The 19,447-nt window shown below is 41.9% G+C and overlaps 1 protein-coding gene across 3 annotated transcripts in view; it reads right to left on the minus strand.

The window, feature by feature from the left end:
* MYO3A (myosin IIIA) overlaps window positions 1-19,447 on the minus strand; it is a 256,791-nt gene that overhangs the window by 39,998 nt on the left and 197,346 nt on the right. For all 3 annotated transcript variants that reach the window (XM_086714701.1, XM_086714700.1, XM_086714702.1), the window contains 3 exons: window positions 7,486-7,597; window positions 4,728-4,890; window positions 3,073-3,196 (listed from right to left, as the gene is read on the minus strand). In XM_086714701.1, coding sequence (XP_086570827.1) covers window positions 3,073-3,196; window positions 4,728-4,890; window positions 7,486-7,597 — 399 coding nt within the window. The remainder of the gene's footprint in view (window positions 1-3,072; window positions 3,197-4,727; window positions 4,891-7,485; window positions 7,598-19,447) is intronic.

Below are 19,447 nucleotides of genomic sequence, written 5' to 3' on the forward strand. Positions count from 1 at the left end.
CATGAAAAGTGTGTTACAGTACAGTGAAAAAGTCATGACCTGATACCCTGACATGCTACTTGGGGAGTTTTCAAAACTTTCCATTTTCGCTTAGGAAATCCATGGGAAATTTTTGGTCCTTTGCAATATGTTCATACAGAAGGATTTGTCTTGGAGTCAAACTTGGAAAAAGTTACTGGAATTCAATTTATCTAATTCCACTGGCCACTTCCTAGGCCTATAACAGCATCTTCAGGTTTATACAGGAGGCATAATAGAATCTCTGTTATTTTGCAAGGGACCAGAGAAGGAGGCAGGATACCAAGAACCCATCATTTTAAGGAATGGCTATGCTAGTATTTTGAATACCTTCATAACACCCCCAGAGAATGCCTATACTAATCAAAGTATAATTAATGAGAAAAAGATAAGCAAACTACCACAGAGCTATAGTAATCAAAACAGAGTGGAATCGGCATAAAAACAAACTCACAGATCAATGGAACAGAATAGAGAGCCCAAAATAAACACACACATTTATGGCCAATTAATTCAGGACAGGAGAACCAAGAATACACAATGGGGGTGGAATAGTCTCTTCAATAAATGGTTTTGGGAAAATTAGACAGACACATGCAAAATAATTAAACCGGATTCCTATCTTACACTATATACAAAAATCAACTGAAAATGAATTTAAAGACTTGGAAATAAGACCTGAAATCATAAAACTCTGAGGAGAAAATATAGGTGGCAAGCTCCTTGACTTTGGTTTGGCAATATTTTTGTTTTTGTTTTTTTGTTTTTTGGATTTGATACTGAAAGCAAAAGCAACAAAAGCAAAAATAAACTAGTGCGACTACATAAAATGAAAAAGCTTCTGTACAGCAAAAGAAACCATCAATAAAATGAAAAGGCAACCTACGCAATGGGAGAAAATATTTGCAACCCACAGATGTGACAAAGGGTTAATATCCAAAAATATATGAAGAACTCATACTACTTAATAGCAAAACAATGAACAACCTGACTTAAAAATGGGCAGAGGATGTGAACAAGCATTTTTAAAGGAGATGAAAAAATGACTAACAGGTACATGAAAAGGGCCTCAACATTTGGAAATGCAAATCCAAACCATGATGAGGTATCACTTCACACCTGTTAGAATGGCTATCATCACAAAAGACAAGAGAAAACAAGCATTGGTGAAGATGTGAAGAAAAGAGAATCCTTATGTACTGAGAATGCTGTGTTGGTGGGAATGTAAATTGCTGCCAGTTTGGAAAATGATATGGAGGTTCCTCAAAAAACTAAAAATAGCACTACCATATGATCCAGCAATCCTACTTCTGGTTGTACATCCCCCTCCCCCCCCCAATCAAAAAACAAAGCAATGATCTCAAAGAGCTATCTGCACTTCAATGTTCATTGCAGTATCATTCGCAACAGTCAAGACACAGAAATAACCTAAGTGACCATTAAAGGATGAATGGATAAAGAAGATATGGTATACATATTCAATGGAGTATCATTCAGCCACAAGAGAGAAGAAATCCTGCCATTTGTGACAACATGGACACAAGAAATCAGACCGAGGAAAACAAATACTGCATAGTATCACTTATGTGTGGAATCTGAAAAAGAAAAGAAAAAGTCAAACCCACACAAACGGACAGCTGTAGTTTTGAGGGGGAGGTAGAAGAAATAGGAGGGAGACGCTGGAAAAAGGATACAGCCTTCCAGCCATTAGAGGAATAGGTAGGTCTGAGGATCTCATATAAAACATGGGACTACACATGGTTTTGTATAACTGAATTTTGCTAAAGGAGTAGAATTTCAATGTTCTCACCAAAAAAGCACAAAAAGGAACTATGTAAGGTGATGGACGTGGTAATGAATTAGATGGGGGAATCTTTCCACAATGCAGATGCATATCAGATCATCATGATGCACACTTCAAATATCTTATAATTTTGTATGTTAATTACACATCAATAAAACTTAAATTTTTAAAAAGATGAATAAGTTCTTGGGATCTAATATACAGCATGGTGATTGTTAACAGTACTGTATTATAGACTCAAGAGTTGCTAAGACAGGTGTTCTTAAATGTTGTCACCACACACATACACACACAGAGTTGTAATTATTGAGGTGATAAATGTGTTAACTAACTTCACTGTGGTAATTATTTCACAATATATATGTATACCAAATCCTCATGTTGTACACCTGAAAGTGACACAGTGTTATAGGTCAACTGAATACCAATAGATTTAAAAAAAGGACAAGCGTACTGGGATTGGGGCTGGAATGATCTTCATTTCCCTGGAGACCACTCTTTCTTCTTTTGATCAATTCAAGCTTTACCACTGAGGCAAAATCTATATACTTTCTCTTCCCCTAATCCCTACCAAGATCTTCCATGCCCTACTGCACAATTTGCATATTTTTATAGCAGAGTTAACTTGTGTTATTAAAATCACATATTTATTGGTTATATTTCCTTCCCATGTTTCTATGGGTAATTTGAGGATCAGGATTTTGTCTCATCTATCTACATGTCTTCACAGCTTACCATACAGCTTTATGTATAAATGCATTCAGGTGGATCTGCTAATAAGCACTTAGAAATATAGATATGGAGGCTCGAGAGAAGAAAGGGCAAAGTGTCATGCTTTGAAGATTGGATTCTGGCTTAGGAGTTACAGTATACTGATTATTAACACCATGGGAATGAATGAGAAAGCCCAGAGATGATATTCAGATGTGGAGGAGGATTTAAATATGGGGACGGGAGGAGGAATTAGCAAAGGATACTCAGAATTAGGAGCAGAAATGCAGAGTGCAATCCAGCAGAAGCCTAGGAAGAAAAAAAACTATGGAAGGAAAGTGTGGTCATCAGTGTGAAATGCCAGTGAACTCCCAAATAGGATAAAGAACACAAGAGTGGCCACTGGGTGTTCACTGACATTTAATAAACTGGTATTAGGAGCCTGATTAGGTACAAGAAAGACTGTGAACTTTATTTTGACTTTACAGATTTGAAAAATGTGTAATGTCAAAATGGTATAAAAATGAACATCAATATACCTTTTATTTTCAAAGTTTTTCTTGTAGTCAAATTGCTGATCATGAGTCTGAATAGTTGTTACTGCTGTGTTTTTTGTGTTAACAATTTCTTTCCTTTGTTTCCTGACTAGATGTCCTCTTGCAGCTGAAACATACAAGGTCCAGAGTAGCATTAATCAGAATAAAGAAAAAGCCATTACTTAAGTGAATAGAAACAAATTTTTTTTGACAATGTCAGGAAAATGAAATTAAAGAGCCCAAATAGGACAGGTTCATAAAAAATATTGTTCATTAACAAGATTCTTCTATAGCAAGAAAATAATTAAAGTGCCTTTTGCATTAAGGACAGTACTGGGATGAAACTAAAATGAAAGAGATTAGCTAAGTTGTTGAAAAAGACAAACTGTATTCATTTGCTTAAATCTGCTAATAATTACGTCAGCTATTTACAGGAGAAAGCCCCTATTATTTAAGAATATGTTTTGGACTTTTTGGCCAATTATCCTTGGAACCAGATAGATTTCAGAATTCAGCTTTAAACTTTTTTATTTTATAAAGGTAATTCAGAGCAAATAACATATATCCTATAACATTCCCCATGTCAGGGCAGCATTCCATAATCAAAAATACAAATATTTCTCCAGAAAACCAATATTTTTACTAGGAGTGATGAAGGACTATAAATATTAGGTCATGTTTCACTGCCAGATGAGTTGTGAAAAACCGTTTCTTCAGTGTTTTATAAATTGTGAAACTGTGGATAAAGAATCTGATCCCAAATTTTAGGGATTTGCATTTTGATGCTGCAGGGAGAAGTTAAGGGCTTTAAAATCCCCAAAGAGATGAGCCCTTACGATTTGACAGACCCGAGACTGGAACAGGAATCTCTCAAATGTTAGTCAGCTATTCTGTCCATGTCAGTGCTCCTCAGAAGGCAGGCTGCAGATCATAGTGGATCATAAAATGGATTAGTGGGCCAAATCTAGCATCTAAAAATGAAGTGGAATAAGCCAGAACAGAAAATATCAGAGTGCATTGCATGTAGTATGTGTGCATATCAGGTTACACGGGAGAATACAGTTTTTACTATGGAAGTCCACTCAACACGTTGTGGAAGATGCTTTACTGAACCATACCAGGTTCTAAATTTAGTTTCTTATTGAAAAATGGAAAGTGAAATCTAAAGTCTATTGATACATTTTAATAAAAATGTGTAAAGTATTATTATAAATATTATTTACCTACAGTTAATAGAAACGGATGCCCTTTAACATAATGAGATTTAATCAAGTGGTCAAACATTGTGGCAAGTGTAACCTTTGGAATAAAGTAGGAAAAGTGTTATTGTCCAATGGATTATAATAATATGATTCCTGAGATCTGTAACTAATTTAATCACTTGTATCTTGCACAAGAGGTCAATCGTATTTCATTGATGCTTGACAGAAAATTTAAAAATTAAATTATTTTATTTAAAACAAAACATTCAAATATTAAAAGTGTCAATCACTAAAGCAATCAGATTTAGATTTAGTATAGACAAAGCATCAACGTAACCGAGTCTGGAATTAAATACAAAAGCTACATAAGAATGGGGGTTTGAATATAAGATTAGATGTCCATATCTGAACATAACGTTAAGTTTTGTTACACGGTGAGACCATCTGAGTGATTACCTGACTGTATTATTATAGCACTCTCTTTTCTTTTCTCCTGTATTTTTTGGTACCTCCTTGAATCCAAGAATCCTCTGACACAGGCTTGAATCAAAATAAGCTTGTCAATGGCTTCCTTTCGCATTAAATTTAACTGTTCCACATGATAATATTTAAGGAACACCTTAAAAGAGTGAAAATAAAATACAGATAAAACTAGGGCACACCAATGCGAAATAGTCATACGCTATGAAGAACAGATTATATTCTAAATCTTTTTCAGATTTTGGAAATCACTATCTTCTGCTTGTTTGGCCTGGATTTTGCTACATTTTACATTTTTATTCTTGAAGAAAACTTCTCTTTGAGAACAAATATTGTTTAGCAATCATTCTGTTATTTGCAGCCAGTTAACTAGGTTTTGTTGACTGGGCCAATAAGAATGGAGGATGGTCAGCTCTTGTATCAAAGTTTTAGCAACATCTACTGTGAACAAAGCTAGATTTTTATGTTTTCACAAAGACAACTGTATTTTTCAAATTAAAAAGTCTTACAACTCTAGCTGTAAGATAGAGGACACTTACAGCTATAGCAATTCACTCATCAAATGTTTATTGACACCTGCTGTATGTACTCATCTGCTGAGGATACAAAGGTAAATAAGGCAGGGCACCGTCCTTCAGGGCCTCTCATGTTGTCAGTGGAGGGACTGAGGCAGAGAGATGGCCCCAGACAGAACAACATTCCTGCTAGACTCAGTGGCCCCCACGGAGAAAGGAGGACTGACTTTCGATCATTCTAAAATCGAAATGAATTGAAGAAACGGAGGGGCCTGCAGGCCTGGAGTTATTCTCATTTAAGAGTTTTCAACCTCCGCCAGGAAATAGGAAGATGTTTTTTTTCTTTTCATGGATACATTTACTAATAAAAGTCACCTAAAAGAAAGTTTATTGAATCCACCAAGAAAGTCACTTAAATTCAAATTTAACAGCTGAGTCATAAGAACTGGTAACACTGAAAGTAGAACCCTCTTTGCAGCTCCATGACTTGAAAGCTTGGCACCACAGGCAGGTTAGCATTACAGGGTTTGACGGAATTTAGTTTTAATTTCTATGGGACTCTGGACGCTAATTTATTTAATCCATTCTACTGTTGACAATTCATTTAAAATTCAGTCTGTTCAAAAAGGTCATCTTTTTTATTACTTTTTTTTTTGTGCAGCATTAGAAATGTTTCTGTATTGAATACTTTTATTCATCTTAATGAGTTGGAAAAGGTGAAGTGGAAAAATACAAACAGCTTTAAAATGCTACTTAAATACCATGTAGGACTGGAACTGCAAAAGGCCCTTTTTACGAGTTAAAACTCCATTTGAAGTTAGGCATGTGTTTCAGACCATAAATCGTGAGATTTCAGCCTGACAAAATTCATCTTTGTGATCATCTAAAAGAACATGGTATAAATAAGATACACATCTTTTTTAGTGCTCAGAATTTCGCCTTGCTAACTACTGAAGTAAATATGGGTTACTGAATATGTAAGACACTCGGTCTAAGATAAATATTTTTTAAAATCCCTTAAATTGTTAAGGAGTAGCTTCTTTTGTAAACATGAAAATTCTCTCCCATATCTTCCACCCCTAGAGACGACTAATGTGGACGTTTGTTTCAGTCAATATGGCCGACAGTGGTTATTCTTTTTTTTTATTTTTTTTTAAATATTTTTTTTTCCACGTTTTTATTTATTTTTGGGACAGAGAGAGACAGAGCATGAACGGGGGAGGGGCAGAGAGAGAGGGAGACACAGAATCGGAAACAGGCTCCAGGCTCCGAGCCATCAGCCCAGAGCCTGACGCGGGGCTCGAACTCACGGACCGCGAGATCCTGACCTGGCTGAAGTCGGACGCTTAACCGACTGCGCCACCCAGGCGCCCCGACAGTGGTTATTCTTGAAGGGTCAGTCTCTGAGGACTTTTCTTTAGATTGACTCTTTTCTCAATCCTCCCCCCAATGATATATTCAGTGTACCCCTCAGGCCTGGTACCCTCTTTATTTCCTTATCCCCATTTTGTAATGCTTTGAGGCTATCTGAGGAGCCTAATGCATCCTTTCTCCAAGCAGCCACCTATCTTACTTCCATACGCAAAATCTGTTATGATTTTTTTTCTTCATTCTCTAAGTGATTAAATAAGCTAAAATCTCTCCGGTCTCAAGTCTAATACATAAACACAGTGATAGCCAAACACTTATAGCAAGTCTACTAACAATGGTGAATATTTTGCTCCAGATAAATTTGAAGTTTATAACAGAAGCAGATTTGAGAATTAGGAAAAAAATATTAGGATCCTGTTCAGATCATTATGATTTTCTACAGAATATATTCTGTATATATTATATGATATTAATATATATTAACACATTCTGAATATTTATAGACTATATTTGTGGTGATAAAAAAGAGAATATATCTCAGTATGTTTCTAATACTACTTGAAATGAAATGTACTCACTCTAAATTTCATCTTTTTTTTTTGGATAAATCTTCAAGAGAAACTTTTCTTGAATTTCTTAAAAGAAACCTTTATGACAACAAAGTGTTTAATTCTGCTGAAGAAGAAAACCTTTATGAATTTGTCAACTTAATTCCCTAGTTTAAGCTAGAGCTTCTGTAACATAAAAAAGCCATAATATTTTCAAGCACTGGAAAATGTTATAATTTTCAGTAAATCCAACACATTTACAATTATTATTTGTCCTTGAAAATTACATGCAAACATTACTTTTGTTTTTCCAAGAGCCCAGTTATCCAGACCAGCTTTTTCCAAAATGGTGGCACAGGTGTCAGGGCTCACTGGGGGTTCTTCATTCCACTTGTAGCAGAGAACATGGTACCTTCGAGTGGGAGAAAGTGCTGGTTAGTATTTCATAAAGTTTCCATGCCTCAGTAGCCTGGTGGATACTTGACAGTTCTGTGCAGGGAAGAAAGAGATTCCCAGACTCAATGCACAGGACCCTTCTCAGAACCCTAAAGTAGACTGACACAAATCCAGACCAATTCGTTTGTATAGATTTGAGCATTGTTTTCTCAGTTTAGTGATTACTTTTCAACACTGATCACTGAAATCTCCCACAAAAACTCCATCACTAAAAAAGAAAAAAAAAGTTAGTGGGGTATTTTAAGAGGAGCAGCATTTTTCTGGGTGCTAAAAGCAGAAGGATTGCAGTGGCAAGAAGCAGAGGGAAATATTTCATTTTTTCACCTTCACAAACACATTGGAAGCTGATCTTAAAATTGGATGAAGGAGTTTAATTCTCTGCAAACTTCGTACTACTGTGTACACACCATCGAGCACTGTCCTTTGAGGTATACTTTGCGTCCCACTGGAGGTTTTCTCTATTGGTTTAATACATCAGTAATTGAGGGGAAGAAGTGAGTTAAGGGGTTAATGCAGGAGAGAAATGAAACAGGCCACCAGGTGAATTACAGAAAGAAAAACCAGTTGACCATGGTCAACAATCTTGTGCAGTTTTCTAGGGTTTCCAACACGCCCTTATTTAATTTCTTGGTGCAGGATTAACCTGCTGATCCAGAGGAAACAAAGCATCAAGTTTTGGTAGGTTTTGAATTTCAAGACAGAGGCCATGTGTGTGGAAGAGTGAGGTGGCATGATCAGGAGAGCTGAGTTCTGATCCTAGAGGCTAATTACCCGTGTAAACATGGACACATCACGGAATCTCTGTAAATGTCAATTTCTTCATCTAAAAATGAGCCTGTAGATAAAACCTCTAAAAAGAACACATTCCAGCTCCACCAAGTTTCATCCTTGATAAACATGCAGATGAACTCTTTTCTGTTAGGCTCTTTGGAGAATCCTGGCCTAGAATGGTCTAGAAAGAAGTGATGGTCATAGCTTTTGTCATCTGTGCAAATAACCTCAGGGAGTGCCCGTTAACGTCCCCTCATCCTTTAGGCCTGCCAACTTGAGGACGAAACTTGCTTGTGGACACGTTGTGACTGAGGAGCTACTCTACCCTTCCAGCCCACCAACTATCTCCTGGTTTTACTTCTTTCCAGATCCAGCCAGGATCTCGTGGCTCGTCATATGAGCAACCCTTCTTCTCATGCTCCCTCTCTTGGTCTTTTGTCGCAAATGGTCTGCAAACATCCAAACCTGGACCAGCCAATCATTGTTCTCTGCCCTCCTGTCAGGCCTTGGAGATCTGCCAGAGAAAAATCATTCACAGCACGCTCCCCTATGACCTTGTGGCTTCCTGAGTCAGCCGAGTCCACAAGGACACCAAGAATCCTGATTGGTGTCCACAACTACTTTCCTCACTCAATCCTCACAACTGTTTCATCTCTCCTGTCCTGTTCAAATCTCCCACCTGCCCCTGCCCTCCGCGCTGCTCTCAGCAGATAAATGTGTCTTCTATTTTACCAGAGGCCACCAGATGCAAGCTCTACTGGCTTCCTCCTCAGCTACAGATCGGTTTGTCCATTATCGATTCTTCCCTTCTCCTTCAGAGGAGATATCCACTCTCCAACTGCCTGTGCTCTAGAGGTCATCTCTTCCTCCTCTCCTTTTTCAAGCCCTTTTCTCTCTTCTGGTGCCTTCCATTTAGTTCAAGACAAACCCTCTAAGTATGTCTCACCTGAAACGATTCTCTGTAGCCCACCCGCTTCACAGAGAAGTTGAAAGATTGCTTAAAATAATTGTCTCCATTTCTCTACTTCCCATTAATCAGCAGCTCCTGGAATCTGATTTAATCACATAGTAATAAGGACTCTTATTTAATCACATAAAGATCTTTTAGTGATGAACTCTAAAGGGATGTCTTCCATCATAATCCTAAGTGTTCTTTTCTGCATTTGCTATTGTTGACCCTTTTCTCTGTCTTGAGTATCCCCACGTTTGCATCCCACCTTGCCTCCCTGCTTCTCCCCATCCCCCCATCAGTCTCCCTGACATGCCTCATATTTAGACATTCTGCTCAAATGCAAGTGTTCTCCAATGTCCCATTTCTTTCTGAGCTCTCTCCACAGGGGTCTCATCTACATGCGGAATGGATGATTCCTAAATCTTCATCTGTGGCCCTCTTTACACAAACTCTGAACACATCACTTCTGACTGTCTGCTTCGCTCCCCCACCTGGTTATCTCACAGACACTCCAATTCATCACCTTGCCTTTCCTCTGCTAGTTCCTACCTCTGAGAATGATGTCACTATTTTTTTCAAAGGTGATAAAAATCTGTGTGTCATCCCAGATTCTTCCCTATTCTCCACTCAGTGTATCCAACAAGCTTAAGAATCTCTCTGAAATCCATTTCTTTCTCTTTATTCCTACAGGCATTGCCTTGAACTTACTTATCGTCACTTCTCAACTTGACTTCCATAATTGCCTTCCAACTGGTTATGTCTGTTCTCACTCCCCCTCCCCCAGATCTGTCTGAATTGTCTTAATAAGATGAAAATCTGATCAGGTCCTTTCCCGACTTGGAAGGCTCTGAGAAAACCCAACCTCTAAGCCATGATGGCAAAAACAGGTGCTTTCAAAGGCCAGGTACATAACATAGGTAAGTTGGAGAGCAGTGGAAATGTAGGAAATGCAAAGGTCACACCTGCCAAAAAGCAGTCATTTAAAATTAGGTGACATGTATGAAGACCAGCATGAGAGCTCCCTCCCTCCTCTGTCCCTGCCTGCCTTCCCAGTCTTACCTTCTGCTATTTTCCGTGGACAGCCTGAGCTCTGGTAATAAAAATTATTTAAAATTATGCCAGAAGGCCAGGTTTGCTCATGCCTCTATGCCTTTGTATGAGACTTCCAAGTCGGGAAAGAACATGATCAGATTTTCATCTTATCAAGTGTTGTGTTATTTGTATGTGTTATTCTCTCTGTCTGTATGTCCTTGATCCTCCCTGCTCATTCCTTTAAGGAAGATCGACTCTTCCAATATTCTAGAAACTCTTTCTCATGCATCTTCAATGAAGAGGCTAACTGGGCTAACTGACATTCTCCTCCCCTGTGTTAGCTGCACTGACTGCTGTCCACACACACCCGGAGCTCGTGGATGCTAGTTCTCAGGGGTGTCCCCATGGGCTCCTGCTCCTGCCGGGAGAGCTGTGTCTGCTGCCAGACCTGTGTCTGCCAGCTGCGCTTGAGGTGACAGGATTCAAAACCATATGACGCAAACTGATGAAATATGAGTGAGGAAAGCCAGAGAGTTGTTTCTACACAACTGCATCAAATGCTTTGGTAAGACTTCAGAAAGAAGTGGTCTAAAGCTACTACAAAGGGTTGAGGAGAATCTTAAGAATCAAGAAATAGCCCTGTGATTGTTTCACAAATTATCTTCAACTTCCTGCTTCACCTCAAGAAACATTAACTAGAAATCGCAAGTAAGGGATTATTGGTAACTCATGTAAGGAAGAGTCACTACGGGGTGCTTGGGTAGCTCGGTCGGTTAAGTGTCTGGCTCTCGATTTTGGCTCTGATCATGATCGCAGGGTTAGGAGATGGAGCTCCACATGGGGCTCGGTGCTGACAGCACGGAGCCTGCTTGGGATTCTCTCTTTCTCTGCCCCTCCTCTGCTTGTGTTCTCTCTCTCTCAAAATAAATAAATACACTTAAAAAAAAAAGAGTCAATAAACTCCACTTCATGGAACTTTTATTCAAAGAAAAAAACTGAGCCTGTATCAAAAGGCTGAAAAACGAATAGATGTTCATGTTCCAAGTTAAAATATATTTATATATGACTTTTATGATTCTCTGCTTTATCTGAATTTCTACTATAATCTAAGAAGTCTTCCCCTTTCCTCCTCACTTCTACCTTCTCTATGTCATGCTTTCAGAGTGCCCTGTGTATACTTTTATTAAAAATATCCACTACTCTTTCATTCGCTTCATAAATATTTACGGAGTGCCTACTATGTGCCAGGCACCTTTGTAAGTGCTGGGGATGGAGCGGTGAACACAGTACCCTTGTCCCTGGAGTTTACATTACATTGTATGATAACATAATTAGGTCCTTGTTTCCACAGCTAGTCTGTGAGTTTGTTAACATCAGAAGCTCTTTCACTGTTCTTTGGATCTTTAATCTTTGGAATAAGATTTGGGTTAATCTTTTTTTCAAGGACTAGAACATAGTGGGTGCTTAATTAAATGTCTGCTGAAGGTCTAATGACCTGCCTCTGGGACTTGCTGTGGAAATAAACATGTAGGTAGACCAGTTGCACTGGGAAAGCCCCCAGACTCTTGCTTTGCTGCATCCCTTGTTTTAAAGACTTGCTTTAAAGGCAACATACTGGCTGCTGCTTTGTTTTTTATGGACTAGCTTCATGACTTATGCTGTGGGATTCAAGAGCACGGCATTGTAGGTAATAAGCAATTTTGGGAGCTTGGGGCTGAGGCAAGAATAATGAAAATAATATAGCTAATGCGTATTGATGACATTTGGGTCTATCAATAAACTTCATATATATTATTTAATTTAATGCTCATAACCATATACAGAGTAGATACAATTGTCATCCCTATTTGCAGATAAGAAAGACTGAGGCTTAAAGCTTATAGAAGTTACTCGAAGTAACTTTGAACAAAGTCACACATTTAGATGTGACAGAATTGGGGTTTGAATTTGGGCTTTCTGATTTCAAAGCGTGTGTACTTACCTACTTCACTATACTACTGTCTTCAATACGTTCTGGTTGAATTAGAGTTCTGGTAGCCAAACCATTGTGTATAGGTGTCTGGTGGAAAAATGGAGCTCACTATGGTAGCTTCTTAGTATAAGAGTTCATTTGAAATAGCTACAGCAAAAACCCTGTGCAAAGTAATTCCGTATTGTGTCTCTTCTTGTAAGATTATTTCTTTGTCACAAAACAGAAGAGTTTATCTACAACGGAACAAAGAATCTGATGAATTTTGCATCATACAAGAAGGGTTGGTCAAAGGTTAAGACAGGACAGAGGAGAATTATGTAGTCCTATTTACATCTCCACAGGGCCTTTGCAAATTGTTCTGCCTCCTAAGAAGCTCTGCCAATTTAGATGAAAGCTTTCAAATTAGTGACAGAGAAAAGGTTTAGTCTTTTATTTCTGGGACTTCTTGTATTTAGAACAGCTATTCACATACTCTCTGTATACTGAGTTTTTTTTCCTTCCTCATTTATCATGCAGTAATTTGCTATTTTATATAGCATGGGACTTTGAAATACATTTATAAATTTAATCTCACTTCTGACCTGCCAAATAAGCGACTTTCAACTGTAATATTGTCAAAAAGTAGGTTTAGTCCTCCTTACTGTCCATATTGTAAAACCATGGAGAACTGAAATGGTAAGTTCACTATGTCATTCAAGGCTCTCTGTACATAATTTTTAACCTGATCAGTTTTCCCATCTTATCTTCTGTCAATTTCTGTTACTTCACTAACACCTACTGTGCTAATCCCGGCAAATCCAACCAAGTCCCTCTAGCTTTTGACATGCCAAACAGTACAGTGAGAAAGACCTTTCCTGTCTTTTCCACAAACTGTACCTACCATCAGATTCCAGTTTGAACCTTCTTTCCTAATATTCTCTCTTATCAGCCCTCCTGGACATAAATTTATCTCTTCTGACCTCTTGCACTGTGTATACCATTCACTCAGATCTTGGTACTTATTACCCTGCATTGCTTATTAACTTTCCATGCCTGTGACTTTGAAAATTTTAACTGGGAGTGTTAATTCTTGAGGTTTAAGACAGTTTTAAAATGTGGTGCCCTCCGCAATGCTTAGCACAGTACTTTGCACATAAAGAAAAGGTCACTGAAATTCCATGGTAGTTATAGTAATATTATATTAATATTGTTTATTTAATTAAAAAATTTTTAATGTTTATTTATTATTTTTGAGAGACAGAGAGACAGAGCATGAACAGGGGAGGGGCAGAGAGAGAGAGAGAGGGAGAAACAGAATCCGAAGCAGGCTCCAGGCTCTGAGCTGTCAGCACAGAGCCTGACGCAGGGCTCGAACCGTGAGATTATGACCTGAGCTGAGGTCAGATGTTTAACTGACTGAGCCACTCAGGTGCCCCAAAATGTATTTCTTAAAAAACAAGCTAGGCAGTAATTACTTACTGAATTCCTGAATTCTTTCACTTGACCTTAGCCAAAAGACTGAGAAATGATACCTGAATTCTTTTAAACATTTTTTAAAAAATACCTTTCGTTTCTTTGCCAGTGGGTCAAAAGGTGAGGGGAGGCAAAAACTACTACAGATTGCTGAAAAAATGAAAATTTGCAAAAATAATTAGTATTCTCACTTTATTTAGTAAGGGTCTTTTGGTTACCCCAAGTGAAAGAATGCTTGACACAAGGTAAGAAATTTTGTTTTGTTTTGTTTTGTTTTGTTTTGTTTTGTTTTGGGGGGAGGTGAAAGGGCGGGCCTACGCCAGCCGACTCCATCTTGTTCTGTGTCCTTCACCTTGACCACACCTCCTCCCCTTGAGTAACCCCCCCTCACCTGCCTAACAGGACTCGACCCTTCCCCAGGACCCTTCCCCAGCCAATCGGCTGAGGCCATAGCCATTACCTCACCAACTGCCCCCAGGCCCCTATAAAACCTTTGTCCTTTTGAAACTCTCTCTCTTTCCCTGGTATCTCACCGCTGCGTCGGTGCAGGTAGGGGATTGAGCTCGAGCTAGCTCGAATAAAGGCTCTTTGCTTTTGCATCGGACTCGGCTCCCTAGTGGTCTTTGGGGATCATGAATTCTGGGCATAACATTTGGGGGCTCGGCCCGGGATCCCCAAGAACCCCGAGGGACCCCCGACCCGGAGAGCCTGACTGGCCACGGTTAGTGTCTGTTTGTTCTGTCTTTTCTGTGTGAGCTCATTTCTGGAATTCTGGTAGTGCCCGACGCGGTCTAAGTGGACGCACTGGAGGACCACGGGCCGGGAGTTTCGGAAGACGTTCCGATTCTCCCTTCTGGAGGGACGTGGAATCCCCTCAAAGGTCTGAGACGAGGCGGGTCGCTCCCGCTGGTCGGCGTGAGGCCGTCGTCTTTGGAGGGACGTGGAATCCCCTCAAAGGTCTAAGCTAGCTTGCAGTTTTGCTTCCATGGAGTTGGAAGACTTTCTAGGGGCCCTCTGTTTGTCTGTTTTTGTGTTTCTCTGTTTTGTTCTGTGGACTTACTGGACAGACGTTATGGGACAGACTCAGACTACTCCTCTAAGTATTATGATTGATCACTTTAAGGATGTGAGGGGAAGAGCTAACAACCTCAGTGTGGAAGTCCGAAAGGGTCGGTGGCAGTTTTTTTGTTCTAGCGAGTGGCCAACTTTCAATGTCGGATGGCCACCAGAGGGGACCTTCGACCTCCCTACCATCCACCGAGCCAGGAGTATCATCTCTCAGCCTAAGGCGGGCCATCTTGATCAGCTCCCTTACATTATCACTTGGCAGGACCTTGTAGAAGACCCACCCTCTTGGCTTAAGCCCTTCCTAACCCTGCTCCCTCCGGAGCCAAAACCCATTCTTGCTTTGCAGGAGACAGAGAAGAGGAAAAGTCTTACCTAGCCTTCAGCACCCCTCTTCCCTGTCCTACAGGGGGGTACTGAAGAAGAATTAATTTTTCCTCCCCCGTATAACCCCTCTAGGATGCCGGACGAACACCATCCTCCCCCTCCGGGGGAGGCAGACGCTGTTACAAGAGCGGGAGGCGGAAACGCTCCAGGGGGAAGCCCGCCCTTTACCAGACAAAGGGCTCAGAGGGGGCAATCCGCCTCCGCCGCCGACTCCACTATTCTGCCCCTGCGAGCCACCGGACCCCCAGACGCGGAGGGGAATCAGCCCCATCACTATTGGCCTTTCGCCACTAGTGACCTCTACAATTGGAAAGCTCAGAATCCTAAGTTTTCTGAGGAACCGGCAGGGCTTATTGATTTATTAGACTCTGTTCTTTTTACCCATCAGCCCACGTGGGATGATTGCCAGCAGCTTTTGCAGGCATCAGCCCACGTGGGATGATTGCCAGCAGCTTTTGCAGGTCCTGTTCACGACTGAAGAAAGAGAAAGAATCCTCAGTGGGGCCCGGAAACTAGTTCCAGGCGCAGACGGGAATCCCACCACCAACCAGGCTCAGATAGATGCCTCCTTCCCCTTAACTCGGCCCCAGTGGGATTTCAACACGGCAGAAGGTAAGGAGAGGCTCCGGGTCTACCGCCAGACTCTAATGGGGGGTCTCCGAATGGCTGCTAGAAAGCCAACCAATTTGGCCAAGGTAGGAAATGTACAACAGGGAAAAGATGAATCTCTGGCTGCCTTTTTAGAACGGATCATGGAGGCATTCCGTACCTATACCCCCATGGATCCAGAGGCTCCGGAAAGCAAGGCAGCTGTTATCATGGCCTTTGTAAACCAATCGGCCAAAGACATTAGGAGAAAATTACAGAAAATAGATAGACTAGGAGAAAAAAGTCTGCAGGACTTACTGGTGGTAGCCGAAAAGGTATATAATAACCGGGAGCCTCCTGAGGACAAGCAGGCTCGCGCCATGGCGGCTGCCAGCAGTAAGCAGACTCGAGACCTGGCCAGAATACTACTAGCTACCACTGCTGACTTCCCCGAGGAACGAGACCGCCGTCTCCGGCAGCTGGCAGACGACGCAAGAAAAGGTAAAGGAACCACCAAGGGGGGGAAGCAGAGGCTGCAGAAGGATCAGTGTGCATACTGCAAGGAGATAGGGCATTGGGCCCGAGATTGTCCAAAAAGGGCCGGCGGGAAGGGAAGCAAGACTGATCGAGTAAAAGTCCTAGAGCTAGATGAACTAAGTGATTAGGGGAGTCGGGGTTCGGACCCTCTCCCCGAACCCAGGGTAACTCTTAAAGTGGAGGGGACCCCTATTGACTTCCTTGTCGACACCGGAGCACAACATTCGGTCCTCCGCACCCCACAAGGAAAACTAGCCAGCAAGAAGTCCTGGGTACAAGGGGCAACTGGTATGAGCCAATATTCATGGACTACCCGAAGAACAGTAGATTTGGGAACGGGCCGGGTATCCCACTCCTTTATGGTAATACCAGAATGCCCCTACCCGCTGTTAGGACGGGACTTACTGACCAAGATTGGAGCTCAGATAACTTTCAGACAAGGGGGGCCTCAGGTCACCGATGGCAAGGGCCACCCCATCCAGGTCCTGACCATGAAACTGGAGGATGAATACCTCCTCCACCAGGAGGCGCTCCTGAGAGAGGATAATATAGACAGATGGCTACGAGAATTCCCCTCGGTTTGGGCAGAGACAGGGGGGATGGGACTAGCCGCTCACAGGACCCCAGTCCTGGTAGAGCTCAAGCCAGGAGAGAGTCCGGTAAGGATCAAACAATACCCCATGTCTCAGGAGGCCCGGAAGGGGATCCAGCCACACATCCGGAGACTACGAAGCCTAGGGGTACTAGTTCCTTGCCAGTCTGCCTGGAACACCCCCTTACTGCCGGTCAAAAAGCCTCACACAAATGACTACCGACCGGTACAAGACCTCCGGGAAGTAAATAAGAGGGTCGCGGACATACACCCAACTGTTCTCAACCCATATACTCTCTTGAGCTCCTTAGCGCCCTCCAGGGTCTGGTATACTGTACTAGATTTAAAGGACGCCTTCTTCAGTCTGCCGTTGGCACCCCAGAGCCAACCCTTGTTCGCCTTCGAGTGGCATGATCCGGAGGAGGGCTACAATGGGCAACTCACCTGGACACGGCTACCTCAGGGATTCAAAAATTCACCCACCATCTTCGACGAGGCAGTACACGAGGACCTGGTATTTACAGACACCTTCTCTGGCTGGGTGGAGGCATACCCAACCAAGCATGAAACGGCTCAGACGGTGGCTAAGAAGCTACTAGAAGACATCTTACTCAGGTATGGTTTTCCTGCCATGATAGGATCAGACAATGGACCAGCTTTTATCTCGCAGGTAACACAGGCAGTAGCCAAGGCGGTGGGGGCAAACTGGAAATTACATTGTGCTTATAGGCCCCAGAGCTCAGGACAGGTAGAAAGAATGAATAGAACCCTAAAAGAGACCCTTACCAAATTAACCATGGAGACTGGCGGGGACTGGGTGACTCTCCTACCGTACGCCCTTTACCGGGTTAGAAACACTCCTTACACTCTGGGTTTTACTCCCTACGAGATCATGTTTGGCAGGCCACCCCCTGTTATTCCCAGCCTTCGAGCTGAACTTATTGCTGAGTTTAAAGATCAAGAACTTTTTCTTTCCTTGAGCGGGCTCCAGAGGGCGCACGAGGACATTTGGCCGCGCCTCCGTGCCATCTACGAGGCTGGCCCGATCGCGACACCTCATCAGTACAGGCCGGGAGACTGGGTCTACGTCAAGAGGCACCACCGAGAGACTCTCGAGCCGCGCTGGAAGGGACCCTACATCGTGGTGTTGACAACCCCCACCGCTCTCAAGGTAGACGGCATCGCGACCTGGGTCCATCACACCCACGCTCAGCCAGCGGACCCCTCCTCGATCCGGAAGGACGTTGTCACGCGATGGGCCATCAGTCGGGACCAACACAGCCCGCTCAACCTCAAGCTACAGCGCATTTGACCTACCTAATATTGGTAACTCTGTTAACTGCTTGTCATTGCTCATGCTGCCGGGAGTCCCCACACCCCCCAAAACATCACCTGGCAGATCATAGACACCATCTTGGGGACAATACTTAATCAGACGTCCCAGAGCCACCCCAGGGACACTTGGTTCCCAGAACTTTGCATAAACCTCCAAACTCTGTTCCCCTTGTCACCATAAATGCAGCCGGTCCCATGATTGGGTCCCTAAGCTACATGACAAGGGGGGAATGAAAGGGCGGGCCTACGCCAGCCGACTCCATCTTGTTCTGTGTCCTTCACCTTGACCACACCTCCTCCCCTTGAGTAACCCCCCCTCACCTGCCTAACAGGACTCGACCCTTCCCCAGGACCCTTCCCCAGCCAATCGGCTGAGGCCATAGCCATTACCTCACCAACTGCCCCCAGGCCCCTATAAAACCTTTGTCCTTTTGAAACTCTCTCTCTTTCCCTGGTATCTCACCGCTGCGTCGGTGCAGGTAGGGGATTGAGCTCGAGCTAGCTCGAATAAAGGCTCTTTGCTTTTGCATCGGACTCGGCTCCCTAGTGGTCTTTGGGGATCATGAATTCTGGGCATAACAGAGGGAGTTAGAAATTTTGTTTTGTTCTTAATCCTAATTTATACACTCTGAAAAAGGCCAGAGAATGTTAGGTTTTACCTGAAAATTGCTAGGTTTTACCTCAAATGCTAGGTTTTACCTGAAAATGGTAATACTGTTGAAAATTGAAACTTCAAATTTAATAGGTAATAGTAATCACAGAATTGATAAATATCAGAAACATGAGCATTTAAAATATTAAATATATAAGGAATATATTGAACCTCTATATCACTATAAATATATTACTTAATAAAATATATTTAATGTATAGCTTAATTCATTTTACATTAATCTCAAATATTAAAAAGGACCTCATACTTAATTGAGTCTTTATGTCTTCTAAATCACTGTTAGAGATAATGTCTCATTTGATCCTTATAACAATTCCACTAGGCAGTCTTGGCAGATTTATTAAATGAGGAAAATGGTTCTGAATAGGCCAGGTTTTCTCGATCTCGGCACTGTTAACATTTTAGGATGGATAATTATTTGCTGTGGGGGGCTCTGCTGTGGATGGTAGG

The sequence above is a fragment of the Puma concolor genome, chromosome B4 (genome assembly GCF_028749965.1).
Source record: "Puma concolor isolate L17-30 chromosome B4, mPumCon1.1.hap2, whole genome shotgun sequence".
In the NCBI taxonomy this organism is placed as follows: domain Eukaryota; kingdom Metazoa; phylum Chordata; class Mammalia; order Carnivora; family Felidae; genus Puma; species Puma concolor.